Below are 17,552 nucleotides of genomic sequence, written 5' to 3' on the forward strand. Positions count from 1 at the left end.
GCATGTTTTTGTGGTTTTCAGTGAACAGTCCACATATATATGTCCCAATGTTGCTAGGGTTTAACCCTTCAATAAATGAATATATTTTATTTCAGAGATAAATTTATTTAATCTTTTAATAAAAGCTGTAATAAAATTGGAAATAAATCAGGCGAAAGATGCAGGAGATAAAAACAACGCAGATTTCTGGACAAATTTAGTGGAATAAATCCTGTGTTAAATACACATAACATTTTTTTGTCCATTTGGATTAAGAGAAATACGAAAAATTTGATATGTTTCTTACAATTTTTGTCATCAGACTCTTCAACATATTTTAAAATTTTGCGAGATATATTTAAGAAAAAGAAAAAAGAAAAGTTAGATATGTTTCTCACTATTTATGGGCCTGTGCTCTGCACAGTATTTAGTTTGGGAAAATAATTATATTTATTTTATATCATATCCATTTTAATAACAAAAGAATAATGTTTTTTTATAATTACTAAAAACTATTATTTGAGTATATAATAATTTAAGAATATAATATATTTTATATATACTACGTAAAAATAGTTTTGTAAGTTGAATTAATAGAGTAGATGGAAAAAATTGCGTAACAGTGAGGAAATTTTGCAATTTTTTTACTAAATTACATAAAAGTTTTACAATAAGAAATTTTTCAGTAAAAAAAAATTACAAAGTTTTTAAACTATTATGACAATGAATTAAAAAAACTATAAACAAATAATAAATAAAATGCTCTGCAAATTTAATTGGAATGAAAAAAATAGAAACAAGAATTGAAATTTGCTGATAAAAAAATCTTCAATAAATCTTTAGTTAGGCGAGAAGAGACAAAATATAGGGAAACATTTTCATATTAAAATTATTATGATAATAAACTAGAGAAAGGTTCGACAATTAAAATGAAATATATATATAGGGGCATGCAAATTTTGTTGACACATGAATCTGTCAATTGGATCAACTAAATGTTTCATCACGCTTCGAAAATAATGTCAAGAAAATCGTCTTGAGAAGGGAAATTTTACACTGATTTAGCTAATTTTGGAAGCCATTTCAGCAAACAGCAACTGAAATTTGGCTGACAACAACTAAAATTTGCCTGACCGGTGAAAATTGTAACTGCTTCTATAACTGGATCGGATCAGGATTTAAAATACTGGAAATTACTATTTACATCATTTTAGCAAATGAGATTCATTAGAAAACTTCTTATATATAGGCTTGAGTCTTCTTGAATCCATTTTATTCAGCATGCTTTTATGAAAGTCGCAAGTGTATAATTGTATTCTACTGGTGTCACATAAATTCCAATCTTTTCAATATATTTAGTAGCATTGCTCTAATAAAAAAGATAATATACTAATTAATATATAATATGAGTAAAGTAAAATTTAATAGAAAATATTTGATGTATTAGAAAATTAAATAACCCTAACAATACATCTATGTGTATAACCACCTGCAAAGTGTGTGGAGAATTTCAGCTTAATTGGTATTGAGGCATTGTGTCAAGTATCAGTTTTTGATACAACCTCTAATAAACTTGAGGATGCACTCGACAAGCAAGATCACATTGCATCTAAGGGATTCAGCTATAACAGAAATCTCTTAAGAGTTTAGACTATGTGTATTATAGCCAGGTAGCGTTTCCAAGGAACAGTTGCAACATGATAAATGGACAACTGAATTGAACATATATATAAAGTCAATTATGTCTGAAACATATTAGCCATAGTGCTGATATAATTGTCACAGTTACAACAACACATCAGTATGTATTTCTCAATGATGATATACTAATTTAAAGAACTAATGACATAAATACTACAGTTTAATGTACCATTCTTGTTCTGTCCCCGTAGCTGCAAAAAAAAAAAACTTGATGTTAATTGAAAGTCTGAGAAGTTGGTTAAGCAAAGTATTACAAAATGTAGCATGCTGATGCAAGACAAAAACAACCATAACATTGAGAAAATTATTAAAATTGTAGTAGCATCATGAATCAATAAATATGTAGAATTAAGAATCAATGAAATATGAAATGACCAAGGATTTGTAGAATGATCTAACTTCTATTTCACTTAATTCCCGTAATCACGATTCAAAACTCACAAAGCAATGAAAGAGGTGAATGATCGAGGATGAATCACAAAAAAGATTGGTTAGACCGAATGCCTATGCAAAATGGAAACCGATGTATATATCAAAATATATAAAAAAAAACCTGTGATTATAGGTTGAAATTGTTCAAAGCTACAGAAATTAGATGATGCCAATTAAATAGGGTAATCAAGAACTCACATCTGTAGAATTTCAATAAGGTATGACCAAACTTTTGGTAAAAATCTTGAGGGTGTGCCACAACAACGTTCTGAAACTACTTGAGGGAACGACAGAAACTTGAGACTTACCATCCCTCTAGTTATGCAGAATTGTTTGGTATTCATCATCAGCATTTCTAGTGAATTTCAGCATGAAGAAGTCTCCGTTGTTAGACATGCACAATGGTAAAATCATCGATTTTTCTTCATAAGGACAAATATTAAGATGTAAATAACTAAAATTTATTAATTGAATCCAAGACTTGTCATCTCCAAACTTCCTCATCTGCCACAAGCCAAGATTGGTGTTGCTATCTTGCCAAACGCACAGCGAGCCTCTAAAAACTCCAATATTTGTATCAAAAATGCAAAAATCGTCGGGAAGAAACAGTGATATGCAAGTCTCCTTCTCTAGGTCAACAGAAATAATTACGATTTCAGAATGAATGGTTTCTTTTCCCATAATAACAACCCAATTAAGGGTTCCACTCAGATACACTCCACCAACTTTAGGTAAAGTCCAAAGAACAGGAAAACCATTAAGGTTTCTCCAACTACTGTCACCCGCGCCATAAACTTTCTTCTCAGTCTTTTCAGATACGTCAAGTGAGAGCATAGTCAACGCAATTGCTACAACCTTGTATTTGTCACTTGACGGATCATAGCCAAACCCAAACATTATTCTACGACCAATGCCCGGGGAAAAAGACAGCGTTGGCGATTCTCTGGATATCACCCTTGTCGCCTTGTTCCAGAAACAAACACAGTATCCTTCTGGTATTTCGCTAACCCCACAGTGCAACCCATTACATGAACCGACCAGATGGTAACCTGACATGTTTGCGAAATTGAAAAAGAACGTTTCCATTTGTAGGGAATGGAATATCGAACTTACATCACACGATTCCATGTGGATTTCAGGGATGGATCCGAGGCAGACATTTTTTATCAATTGAAGGTGTTCCAAATCGTCCTTTGCAGCAGATTTGCTAAGGTGCAATTTGATGAAATAGGGTTCTGAAATCAAGGAGTTCCATTCCTTGCACACACACTTGAATTTGATCAAAGGTTTGACGGGAAGACGAGACAAGATTTCCTTGATGATTTCGTTACAGAGGAGTGACGACCATGGTTTCTTCTCTGGTCACATGTTTCTATGACTTTCAGCGAAGCGCCGAAACACTCTGAATCCAAATTCTGTACCTATCAAGACATGCACCTTCGTGAACAGTGCATATATATATGTCCCAATGTTTCTAGGGTTTAACCCTTCGATAAATGAATATATTTTATTTCAGAGATAAATTTATTTAATCTTTGAATAATTGCTCTAATATAATTGGAAATAAATTAGGCGAAAGATGCAGGAGTTAAAAACAATTTCTTAACAAATTTAGTGCAATAAATCCTGATTTAAATACACATAACATTTTTTGTCCATTTGTGTTAAGAAAGAGAAGAAATATTAGATATGTTTCTTACAGTTTTTATCATTAGATTCTTCAACATATTTTAAAATTTTATGACATATATTTAAGAAAAAGAAAAAAGAAAAATTAGATATGTTTCTCTGAATCATAGTCCATTTTAATAACTACAAATAATTTTTTATAAATACTAAAAACTATTATTGGAGTATATAATAATTTAAGAATATACTATATTACATAAAAGTAAAATATATAACAATGATCAATGAATGAATAATTAAGTAAAAGTTTAACAATAATTATTTTAAAATTATTTTAACTCGTCGAGTTCCCAAATGGAACTATGCAATACACACATTTACTCAATTGTTTTCAAAATTATTTTAACTCGTCGGTTTTCCACAGTGGACCCCATCACAATACTCGTCGCCCTTAAAGGGTCTTACAATTGTGTGATTGCACAGTTTATAGTTCACAACTCAATACATACATTTCATCTCAATACACATGTATTTCATCATCCGTCACATGTTCCATTTATCACATACGCACAGTTTGAATCATCATTTCATAACCTAAACATAACAATTTATACAAAAGATTTTATCACAACATGGGGTGTAAAACCTCTGAAATAGTTTCTCACAATTGTATCAAAATCAATTAATCAAAATCATGGGTTAAACACAAAGACATCAAGAGCACTCATGTTTATCAATCAATTCTCATCAGGACATCAATTGGTACATAGAACACAATAATATTGTATTTATAATCATAAAGGAAAAGTTCTAATTCAATAAACATCCCAAAATAAACCCAAATTTAGTTCTCTAAGGATCCCTACACATGTTCATTCTAACCCCCAATTGCGACAAACTCATCCCTTACCTCTAAGCGGACTCACGTGTCTTCCGACAGTCACAGCGGCATCTCTAGCGGTTTCCTAAGATTCTTTTAGTTTTTCCTCCAACTGCTCTGATAGAGTTCCAGAACGTTAGAGAGACGGAGAAGAGATTGAAGTCTCCATTTGTACTGTCTTCATGTGATTCATTTTTCTCCCCCCAAGAATATTATTTCACAAATCCCAACGGTGAAATTGTGTAACATATCCAAATTGAATGAAAATCCAACGGTTAACGAAACCGGGATTGTAGTTTTACTGAGACCGTTTTGGGTTTCTGCGGGAAAAGAGAAAGGTACGGTGCGAAGGGTATTTCTCTTAGCTCCGACATGTTTTTGCAATTCCCAACAGTGAGAATGCTCAGAATTTGGTTTCGAACGTGGTAATCAAATTTCACGACGATCCAACGGTGAATAAGTCACAGATCATTTTTTTTCTGAGACAAGTTTGGTGGGCTACGGGAAAAGAAAGGATTTTGAGAGGAGAATGAGAAAAACGAAAAAATGAGGAAAAGAAAAGGCACCGTCAGTGTGAAAAACTGACCTAACACTATTTATAGCTAAGTTTACTCTATTTATTTATTTATTTATTATTTTATAAAAAAACAAACTTTATTTTATTCTCTATCAAACAAATAAATAAAATATCCTTTTTATTTTCTCTTAAATCACTATTTTAATTAATAATTATATCTTCTTATTTATTTTATTTATAAAATCTCATCATTTTTTTAAAACTCTATTTATTTATAAATAAAAATCCTTTTTAATCTAGTTTATGAAAATTGGGATGTTACACCTCACTCCCAGGACTTTCAGCCTGAAGTGTGCCAAATGCAGGTGACCCAACGATGGATCTAGAATAGACTCTAGTACCATTTTAGAAAGTGGGTTATAGGCCTAACTCAATCATACAAAATCGGTTTATAAGGTGAAGTTTGTCCCACACTTATATATTTTAGTTTGATTTTATCTTTAGTCGATGTTGGACTAAATCACCACCTAAAGAGGCCACAAGTAAGGTAGGCTAAGGAGTATCCACAATTAGGAGGGCTTTTCCAACAAAAAGGAAATGCAACAAAATTAGTACTGTTTACAAACATAAATGTTAGAGAAATATTTTGTTAAAAATAATTTTCTATATTTTCTTATCATTATATTTTAATATAATATACACTGAATAAAAATATTAATTAATGCAAGATCAGTTAAAATATTTATGAGTAATTATTAAATAAGAATATTTCTGTCAGTTCAGTGAAAATACTTTCTTAATTTTGTAAAGTAATTAATATTTGCAATAATTATATATGGTCAGAAGTCGAAACAATTAATATTTGATTAAATATTAACCATGCTGTTTTGATTCCGTTTCAATAGAGCTTTTTGTGAGTACCCAAAAAAAGCTCCTTAGTTGTGTATTGTAGCTTTGGCGGGAAAATTTTAACCACATAATGACATGTGGCAGGGGGAGAGAGAGAGAGAGAGGAGGGGAAAACTTCTAATATATAGTAATAGATAGATAATAGATATCATTGCTAGCATCTTTTTCTGCCCTGGCCCGACCTCTCTGGCCAATGACCAATCACAGTTTTCTGTTCTTGCATTAGAGCTCACTCTGTTAGCATTTCAGAGCTCACAAATGTCTGCTTTTTTTTCCCTCCTTTTTGGGGTTTTTTTCTTCCTTAATATTCAACCGTTCACATTTTCGTAATTTTTGTCTAATGTGTTTTCTGTTTTTTTACCCTGATAATTTGACCATCATCTTTCATATTTTGACTTCATTCTATATTCTTATTGCTCCTTGATTGATGGTGATTCTGAGTGTAAACTGTGACTTATTTATCATGAATTTATTTAATTTTGGGTATATTATTTTTGAGTATTTGTATTTTGTATGTGCAGTATAAATTATTTAGTTTGTATTATAATATGACCAGTCCCTTTGTTGTACCACTATCCGAGATTAATAACTATGATGCTGGGTATTTATGTAAATAACCATGGTATTTTTTAGATGTAAATATTTCTTTTGATATTGCAATGGTAAAACTAAAGTAATGTTGATACTGAATTAGAGCTGTATCATAGGGGTATAAATCTGTTACAAGGCTGCAATCCAAGAAAATAAATAAATAAATAAAACAGAACTAGAGAGCCCCTTTTCTGAGGAAGAACCAGCTTGTTAATAACTAAAATTTATTAATTGAATCCTAGACTTGTCATCTCCAAACTTCCTCATCTGCCACAAGCCAAGATGGGTGTTGCTATCTTGCCAAACGCACAGCGAGTCTCTAAAAACTCCAATATTTGTATCAACAAAGCAAAAATCGTCGGGAAGAAACAGTGATATGCAAGTCTCCTTCTCCAGGTGAACAGAAATAATTACGATTTCAGAATGAATGATTTCTTTTCCTTTAATAACAACCCAATTAAGGGTTCCACTCAGATACACTCCACCAACTTTAGGTAAAGTCCCAAGAACAGGAAAACCTTTAAGGTTTCTCCAACTACTGTCACCCGCGCCATGAACTTTCATCTCAGTCTTTTCAGATACGTCAAGTGAGAGCATAGTCAATGCAATTGCTACAACCTTGTATTTGTCACTTGACGGATCATAGCCAAACACAAACATTGTTCTACGACCAATGCCCGGGGAAAAAGACAGCGTTGGCGATTCTCTGGATATCACCCTTGTCGCCTTGTTCCAGAAACAAACACGGTATCCTTCTGGTATTTCGCTAACCCCACAGTGCAACCCATTACATGAACCGACCAGATGGTGGCCTGGCATGTTTGCGAAATTGAACAAGAACGTTTCAATTTGTAGGGAATGGAATAACGAACTTACATCACACGATTCCATGTGGATTTCAGGGATGGATCCGAGGCAGACATTTTTCATCAGTTGAAGGTGTTCCAAATCGTCCTTCGCAGCAGATTTACTAAGGTGCAATTTGATGAAATAGGGATCTGACATCAGGGAGTTCCATCCTTTGCACACACACTTGAATTGGATCAAAGGTTTCACGGGAAGACGAGACAAGATTTCCTCGATGAGTTCGTCACAGAGGAGTGGCGACCATGGTTTCTTCTCTGATCGCATGTTTCTGTGGTTTCTTCTCTGATCGCATGTTTCTGTGGTTTTCAGTGAAGAGTCCACATATATATGTCCCAATGTTGCTAGGGTTTAACCCTTCAATAAATGAATATATTTTATTTCAGAGATAAATTTATTTAATATTTTAATAAAAGCTGTAATAAATTTGGAAATAAATCAGGCGAAAGATGCAGGAGATAAAAACAATGCAGATTTCTGGACAAATTTAGTGGAATAAATCTTCAGTTAAATACACATAACATTTTTTTGTCCATTTGGATTAAGAGAAATAAGAAAAATTAGATATGTTTCTTACAATTTTTGTCATCAGACTCTTCAACATATTTTAAAATTTTACGAGATATATTTAAGAAAAAGAAAAAAGAAAAGTTAGATATGTTTCTCACTATTTATGGGCCTGTGCTGTGCATAGTATTTAGTTTGGGAAAATAATTATATTTATTTTATATCATATCCATTTTAATAACTAAAGAATAATGTTTTTTTATAATTACTAAAAACTATTATTTGAGTATATAATAATTTAAGAATATAATATATTTTATAATTACTACGTAAAAATAGTTTTGTAAATTGAATTAATAGAGTAGATGGAAAAAATTGTGTAACTGTGAGGAAATTTTGCAATTTTTTTACTAAATTACATAAAAGTTTTACAATAAGAAATTTTTCAGTAAAAAAAAAATTATGAAGTTTTTAAACTATTATGCCAATGAAGTAAAAAAACTATAAACAAATAATAAATAAAATGCTCTCCAAATTTAATTGGAATGAAAAAAATAGAAACAAGAATTTAAATTTGCTGATAAAAAAATCTTCAATAAATCTTTAGTTAGGCGAGAAGAGACAGAGTATAGGGAAAACTTTTCATATTAAAATTATTATGATAATAAACTAGAGAAAGGTTCGACAATTAAAATGAAATATATATATATATATATATATATATATATATATATATATATATATATCTTAGCAATTCAAATATCAATATACTTTCACGCAAAAAGTTCATACATGTGTACATGTTTTTAATGTTTAACAATTCAGATGTTAATATGTTTTCTCATAACAATACTGCTACACTGTATGAAATTCTAAAGTACGAAAAACAAGAAAGATGATGCGTAATTATTTTATATAAATTAAATTATTTATAGAAAAATAAATAAAACTTCAATAGATAAATCTTTTGTAATAAAATCCTGCTTACCCTTGTACCTATCTATATTACCCAAATCAAATAAACAAAAGCTAATAACAATTACTGCTGGTAAATGCTAAATTTTTCTTGTTTTGGTAGGGCCGCATATTGCCTCTTCAAAACTTTCAATTCTTTCGAATCTTTCTTTTGCAAATTTGAGGTCTGAGTCTAACTTTAATTTGCTTCTTAGTTGTTTAACATTTTGACAACATTTCACAAATGAAAGTTAGAACAATAATGATTTGATTCATTTTAGAATTTAAAGCTTTCTCTAGTTTATTATCATAAGACCCCACAAGAAAGCTTCCATGGTGACCCCTACAAATTTCTCTAAACCCTGCCTAAGATGGTTTTTCCAAAAGTCGACTTGGAATCTATAGAATTTAATATAATTTTTCTAATTACAATCTTAGAATTTAAAAAAACCTACAGTAATATTTTTTTATCAAATAAAAACTCACCATAATTGACTATAGAATTTACAAATCATATTTGATAAAAATCGTCTCTCTTCCCAACATGATGATATTTTATTACTCAATAAAATTAATTTTAAATTCATGATTTATTTGGTGAAAAAAATCTTAAAACTTAAAAGAAAGTCACTTTTTTTCCCTAATTAAACCATGCAATAATATTAAAAAATTCAAATGAAATTTTAAATTAAATTATATATGATGATTGTTTTAATTTCTGACGATACGCTAATCTTAATTATTTTACTTTACCAGAACTACTTAATATCAAATATAGATAATATTTCTATAAAAACAAAAAAAATTAACATCGAATAAATATATATACATATAAGCTTAATTTATCAACTTACGTTGCATGTAAATATAAAAACAATTATCAGAATTTAAATCTTACTTTAACTATATGCACAAAAAATTGGTGAACAAAAATCATTCAAAATTATTATATATGTACTTGTCATAATTGAGAAAGAATTGTAATAAATGCATAGAAAGAAAAAAGAGCTTTTAATTTCATTTAGACATAGTTTGCAAGAAGGCGGAAAATAAATGATGCAAACTTAAGGATATTCATCATTTTAGTTACTCGCTTTTCTTGTATAAAATCCAACCTTGGAAAAGAATACCATACATTACACGCATAGGAATTTAATTAATACAGTACAAAATGAACATAACAACAAAAGAAATTGACATGCTAACAAGAAAACTATGAAAATATTGGTGGCAACAGTATATAAGTATGACATACTACATATAAGACCTTCTATTTTATAGTTAAGCCTTATCCCTAAACATAGATACTAACCATTTATTTATGTTTTAAAAATTGCAAGTATTCACTATAAATTTTTTGGCAATCAACACATACATTCCACCAATCACCAAATATAAAATACGACACGTACAGTTACCTTCTAAATGAGCACCAAGACCCTCCAAAAGAGTAAGATTAGCCTTTCAAATTAATACAATTTTAATTTTCTTATCTACCAGTAGAACCACACTTCAAAAGTATATATATATACAATAAGTATATTCTTTAAAGGAATCTTGTGGAGGAAACTTCAACTTATCCATCATGAAGGAATATATTCTTCAGTTTTTATTATTGAAAACCTGAATTTAGTGTGTCTTATATAGTAAAGTAAAGAAAAAAAATGAAAAGAGAAAAAAAAATCACATAAGTGAGGTTAATTAGGAATTAAAAAACAATAAAATGGTTTTTAAATTAACAAATCATTATTTTTAATCATAAGGAATCAACGTAAATATAACAATTACTTGTTAGACAAGAAATAAGGAACAAGTATTCATTGAAGGGTATTTTGAGGATAAAAAAATTGTTAGAGCAGCGGGACTAGTGGGAGTGCCAAGAGGCACACCCATAAAGCACTAGTGTATTTACAAAATGGAACAAAATATTTGATTTATTACTTGTTTTATTATCGTTGAATATCACACATAACAGATTTATACTTTTCTTTAATTTCCCACCATAAAACAAGATAAATGAATTCTAAAATAAGATATTCCAAAGTCCACACCTAAAAATAAAAAAATAAAAACTGAAATTAACCAATTTTGGTCACAAGTCATTAAACCAGGAGTCTGATAACCAGAGCCTGTATGAACAACAAATCATCAATCAGAGTATTTGAGAATAATTATAGTTCAATAGTGTGACAAATCCAAAAATTCAAGCAGACAAGTAACTTGGTCCAAGCATCATCCACATATCTGCAATGGCATTGACATATTCAATGGCAAAAAATAGAGCATTTTCCATGGTTTACCTCAACATGTGGCTGTCCAGCAAGAAGGTTTGCTACTGCAGTACCTACTACAGCATGACTAGCTTCATGCCGTGCAACTAGAGCCTTCTCACTTCCTTTCAACTTGGTAGTCTTCTCTTCTATTCCCTGAAGCAAGTAACTTGGTACATTTATCCAGAATAGATAAACTAGACTCAAATTTACATAACTAAAATTTTCAATTTAACATTTGTGATCGACACTCCAAAGCTACACCTACCTTTTAGCAAGGCCTGGTCATAATTTTCAAGACATTTCCCCCAACATAAGGTGTTGGCAGTATTTTTCCATAATGTACACATACATGCATGTAGTATTTTTATATACAGACTTCATCATGAACCATGAGGACTTAGCATGTAATGATAATGATATGAGTATGACCACTAAAATCAGGTTTTGAGTCATAACCTGTAAGCTGATCAAGGATCGAGCATAGGGACAATCAATATCATCTGCAAAATGTAATGGAAATTTGCCCGACCGGTGCAAATTGTAACTGATCTACCTTCTAGTAACTGCTTCTATAACTGGATCATGATTTAAAATACTAGAAATTATTTACATCATTTTAGCAAATGAGATTTATTAGAAAACTTGTTATATATAGGCTTGAATCCAATTCGTTCAGCATGCTTTTATGAAAGTTGCTAGTGTATAATTGCGTTGTACATGTGTCACATAAATTCCAATCTTTTCAATATATTTAGTAGCACTGCTCTAATAAAAAAGATAGTATACTAATTAGTCTATAATACGAGTTAAGAAAAATTTAATATATTAGAAAATTAAATAAACTTAAGAGTTAAGAATCCATCTATGTGTATAACCACCTGCAAAGTCGGCGGAGAATTTCAGCTTAATTGGTATTGAGGCATTGTGTCAAGTATCAGTTTTTGATACAACCTCTAAGAAACTCGAGGTTGCACTCGACCAGCAAGATCACATTGCATCTAAGGTATATCTTAGCAATTCAAATATCAATATACTTTCACGCAGAAAGTTCATACATGTGTACATGTTTTTAATGTTTAACAATTCAGATGTTAATATGTTTTCTCATAACAATACTGCTACACGGTATGAAATTCTAAAGTACGAAAAACAAGAAAGATGATGCGTAATTATTTTATATAAATTAAATTATTTAAAGAAAAATAAATAAAACTTCAATAGATATATCTTTTGTAATAAAATCCTGCTTACCCTAGTACCTATCTATATTACCCAAATCAAATAAACAAAAGCTAATAACAATTACTGCTGGTAAATGCTAAATTTTTCTTGTTTTGGTAGGGCCGCATATTGCCTCTTCAAAACTTTCAATTCTTTCGAATCTTTCTTTTGCAAATTTGAGGTCTGAGTCTAACTTTAATTTGCTTCTTAGTTGTTTAACATTTTGACAACATTTCACAAATGAAAGTTAGAACAATAATGATTTGATTCATTTTAGAATTTAAAGCTTTCTCTAGTTTATTATCATAAGACCCCACAAGAAAGCTTCCATGGTGACCCCTACAAATTTCTCTAAACCCTGCCTAAGATGGTTTTTCCAAAAGTCGACTTAGAATCTATAGAATTTAAGATAATTTTTCTAATTACAATCTTAGAATTTTTTTTAAAAAAAAAACCAACAGTAATATCTTTTTATCAAATAAAACTCACCATAATTGACTATAGAATTTACAAATCATATTTGATAAAAATCGTCTCTCTTCCCAACATGATGATATTTTGTTACTCAATAAAATTAATTTTAAATTCATGATTGATTTGGTGAAAAAAATCTTAAAAGAAAGTCACATTTTTTCCCTAATTATACCATGCAATAATATTAAAAAATTCAAATGAAATTTTAAATTAAATTATATATGAGGATTATTTTAATTTCTGATGATACGCTAATCTTAATTATTTTACTTTACCAGAACTTCTTAATATCAAATATAGATAATATTTCTATAAAAACAAAAAAATTAACATCGAATAAATATATATACATATAAGCTTAATTTATCAACTTACGTTGCATGTAAATATAAAAACAATTATCAAAATTTAAATCTTACTTTAACTATATGCACAAAAAATTGGTGAACAAAAATCATTCAAAATTATTATATATGTACTTGTCATAATTGAGAAAGAATTGTAATAAATGCATAGAAAGAAAAAAGAGCTTTTAATTTCATTTAGACATAGTTTGCAAGAAGGCGGAAAATAAATGATGCAAACTTAAGGATATTCATCATTTAGTTACTGGCTTTTCTCCAACTACTGTCACCCGCGCCATAAACTTTCTTCTCAATCTTTTCAGATACGTCAAGTGAGAGCATAGTCAACGCAATTGCTACAACCTTGTATTTGTCACTTGACGGATCATAGCCAAACCCAAACATTGTTCTACGACCAATGCCCGGGGAAAAAGACAGCATTGGCGATTCTCTGGATATCACCCTTGTCGCCTTGATCAAGAAACAAACACAGTATCCTTCTGGTATTTCGCTAACCCCACAGTGCAACCCATTACATGAACCGACCAGATGGTAACCTGACATGTTTGCGAAATTGAACAAGAACGTTTCAATTTGTAGGGAATGGAATATCGAACTTACATCACACGATTCCATGTGGATTTCAGGGATGGATCCGAGGCAGACATTTTTTATCAATTGAAGGTGTTCCAAATCGTCCTTTGCAGCAGATTTGCTAAGGTGCAATTTGATGAAATAGGGTTCTGAAATCAAGGAGTTCCATTCCTTGCACACACACTTGAATTTGATCAAAGGTTTGACGGGAAGACGTGACAAGATTTCCTTGATGATTTCGTTATAGAGGAGTGACGACCATGGTTTCTTCTCTGGTCACATGTTTCTATGACTTTCAGCGAAGCGCCGAAACACGCTGAATCCAAATTCTGTACCTATCAAGACATGCACCTTCGTGAACAGTGCATATATATATGTCCCAATGTTTCTAGGGTTTAACCCTTCGATAAATGAATATATTTTATTTCAGAGATAAATTTATTTAATCTTTGAATAATTGCTCTAATATAATTGGAAATAAATTAGGCGAAAGATGCAGGAGCTAAAAACAATTTCTTAACAAATTTAGTGCAATAAATCCTGATTTAAATACACATAACATTTTTTGTCCATTTGGGTTAAGAAAGAGAAGAAAGATTGGATATGTTTCTCACAGTTAGTAATAATACAGTTGTGAGTATTTGTAATGTTTTAAAAGCAATGCATGTATTTGAGTTTTTGATGCAATTTAATAGTTTTATTGATGTATGAATTTTATGTTTGTATACGCAATGAAGGGTTAAGATGAAAAGTGAGTTATTCATTAGAAATTTAGAATCATTTGATTATATATAAGAAAATGAAGGGAGAAGATGAAAACCAACTTTTTAAAAGTAACTCTTGATATTACTTGATCTCTCATATTATTCATAATTATTTTTAAAAATTTCATTTAAGAAAATATCTAATTAATTAATCATATAATTTTTTTAAACTAATAATATTTAAAAATTAAACTTCAACTTTAATTCTAACTTTTTTGTCTAGTGTGATTAATCAGCTTGATCCTAAAATTAATGTTTTTGTCATTTCTGTGTTACATTTCTTTTCAACCTTTTTAGTAAAAATAATTGATTTAATTTCTGTCCGCACAATTTTTCTTCATTTTAATTTTATCGTCTGTTGATATCAGAAAACTATTTATCATAAGAGATCAATAGGTATTCTATATGGGCGTAAAAGTTTTTACTTGAAATAATTTTTCATTAACCTAAAAAAAAAAAAAAAAATCATTCTTAATGAGTAATGAGTAGCCCCATTTCTGAAAAAGTCACAAGTCCATGCTTATATGCCACTTGAGGTTTTAATAAAAATTGATTTTGCAGTATAAGTACATCGTCAATCTACTCACTGCCATCGTTAATGTACCACTTAGAATCATCCTTCTACTCCAACATACATATAAATGAAAAAAAAACATATATAAAATGCGGAATCTAATTAAATCAATTTTATTCAATAAAATCGTAAATCAGTCGACGTGGGTAATGCTCACATTCGCTTCACTGTTACCAAATAAAATTTCTTAGAAATATTTATGACTTAAAACAAGACTGTTCAAGTTTATCAAATAAAGTAAAATGACATGTTTGATACGTCATGCAATTAAAATAAAAACTCTTGTTCCAATGTTACATCCTATCAAAATATTGTGTCTCGGAGTCCTCCATCACAAGGTTTCTTAAAGTAATTCACCTAGCCATTTGCTCTCACAAACACAAGGTTTAAGATCATCACATGATCCAAACATAAACAACACATGAGGAGTGAATTATCACATTTTTAAACAGGTAGAGATAAACGAAGACACACACATATATAGTAAAAATATCACAAGCTTAACTTAACATAATTCACATCATTTTATCAATCATTGTGTAACATCACTTGTCCTAAGGATTTAATCACAAAATCATATTCTATACCTTCACATTAATCACATGTTCATAACAAAACATCTCAAGTACAACACAACATCTCTCACACACAATTCATTACCCACAATCACGTAGCAAGTCACAATGATCATTACACAGACGTTATGCAACATATATACTAAGACTCAATCCTATATTGAATGTGGTATCTTGTCAGTGAAAAATAACACTAGGGCACCTAGGAGTACATAATAAAATACACCACACAATGGGTAAGCAGGTCACTCTTATTAAAAGAAATCATAAGGTGATTAATTAGGGTTATTCTGTTTAGTGTGAATGCTCTAACCATATGAGATCAACATAGATTTAAAGGAGCACTCAAACCGAGTGTATTTACCCTCAAGGCCTAGACTCTGAGAATCCATTAGGGTCTCATTTTTCTTATTCAAGTCCAATCCCTAAAACTTTTACATGCAGCCACTGCACATGAATTATACAATACCTATGACTTCACACTTATTTTCAAACGTATTTAATACAATACGTTACAATTTAACACCTCAGGTTCCTAACTTTGAATCCTACACTTTCCTTTTAACACCTCATGCATTGCTCTATAATTTAACAACTCTGGTTCCTAACTTGAAATCCTACACTTTTCTTTTAGCGACCGTGATTGTTTCTCTGATTACATGTTTCTGTGGCTTTCAGCGAAGTGACAACACACTCTAAATCAAAATTATGTACTTCTCAACACATCTTCCTGAACAGTGAATATAACTAGAGAGATAAATTTAGTTAATCTTTTAATAAAAGCTGTAATAAAATTGGAAATAAATCAGGCGTAAGATGCAGAGCTAAAAACAAGGCAGATTTCTTAACAAACTTCGTGCAATAAATCCTTATATAAATGCCTACCTACTAGGAAAGCCATAGCAAAAGCAGAAAAAAAGCACACACTTAACATTTTTTGTCGATTTGGGTTAAGAAAACGAAGAAAAATCAGATAAGTTTCTCACAATTTTGTCATCAGATTCTTCTAATAAATAATGACATGTTGATTTTTTTAATTAAAACTTTGAAACATATATCTAATAAAAATCATTGGTTATATTAAAAAGAACATCCATTCATGTGAAGCTAATCTCTGTACTATAATAAAAACTGTGAAAGATTTGATCATGTGCTTCATATCAATTTGATAATGAAAAATGGAATTAATTTGAAGCTGTCTGAAAAAGTTAAAGCCAAGTCTGCTCTAGTGAACCTGGTGAGTCCAAATAATCATTTCTCTAGCAACAAATGCTACACCTGTTTACAATGATCTTTTTCTTCAAATTACCCTCTAGAATCTCGTCCACAAGGCTCAAAATATTTTTATTTATTTTGATCCGCCAAAGGAATATATATATATATATATATATATATATATATATATATATATATATATATAAAGAAGCTTGTATAAGGAATAACAACATAAATACAAGGTCGTGCACCAACAAGGAATAATGGACTCACACGGTTTCTGTGTATCTATACCAGCATCACAAATACAGTTTAACCATGAAACCCAACCATCATCTGCTGTTGACCCTTCGTGCGTATATTTCTAAGTGTAAAGCAAATAAGCAAGCTATACAAAAAAGCCAACCCTTACCAACTCCTTCAACATTCACGTAAGTCCTGTATCATCATATCAATCGATCTCCTTTCCTTCACAAAGAGATCGAAACAATCATAACGTTAAACAATTCAAACAAGCCCTGGGATTCATCTCCCATTCACAATAAGAGAATTTTC

At 30.4% G+C, this 17,552-nt stretch overlaps 1 protein-coding gene across 1 annotated transcript; it reads right to left on the minus strand.

The window, feature by feature from the left end:
* Positions 1-6,848: 6,848 nt before the first annotated feature.
* On the minus strand, positions 6,849-7,769 carry LOC114404730 (F-box/kelch-repeat protein At3g23880-like). The gene has a single exon (XM_028367565.1). The coding sequence runs from the start codon at positions 7,767-7,769 to the stop codon at positions 6,849-6,851; it is 921 nt and encodes a 306-aa protein (XP_028223366.1).
* Positions 7,770-17,552: the final 9,783 nt, after the last annotated feature.

Source organism: Glycine soja, unplaced genomic scaffold, assembly GCF_004193775.1.
Source record: "Glycine soja cultivar W05 unplaced genomic scaffold, ASM419377v2 tig00106061_1_pilon, whole genome shotgun sequence".
In the NCBI taxonomy this organism is placed as follows: domain Eukaryota; kingdom Viridiplantae; phylum Streptophyta; class Magnoliopsida; order Fabales; family Fabaceae; genus Glycine; species Glycine soja.

Bases quoted from the DNA above. Each gene is read 5' to 3' on its own strand.
- LOC114404730 (XM_028367565.1), bottom strand. From the start codon at position 7,769: ATGCGATCAGAGAAGAAACCATGGTCGCCACTCCTCTGTGACGAACTC.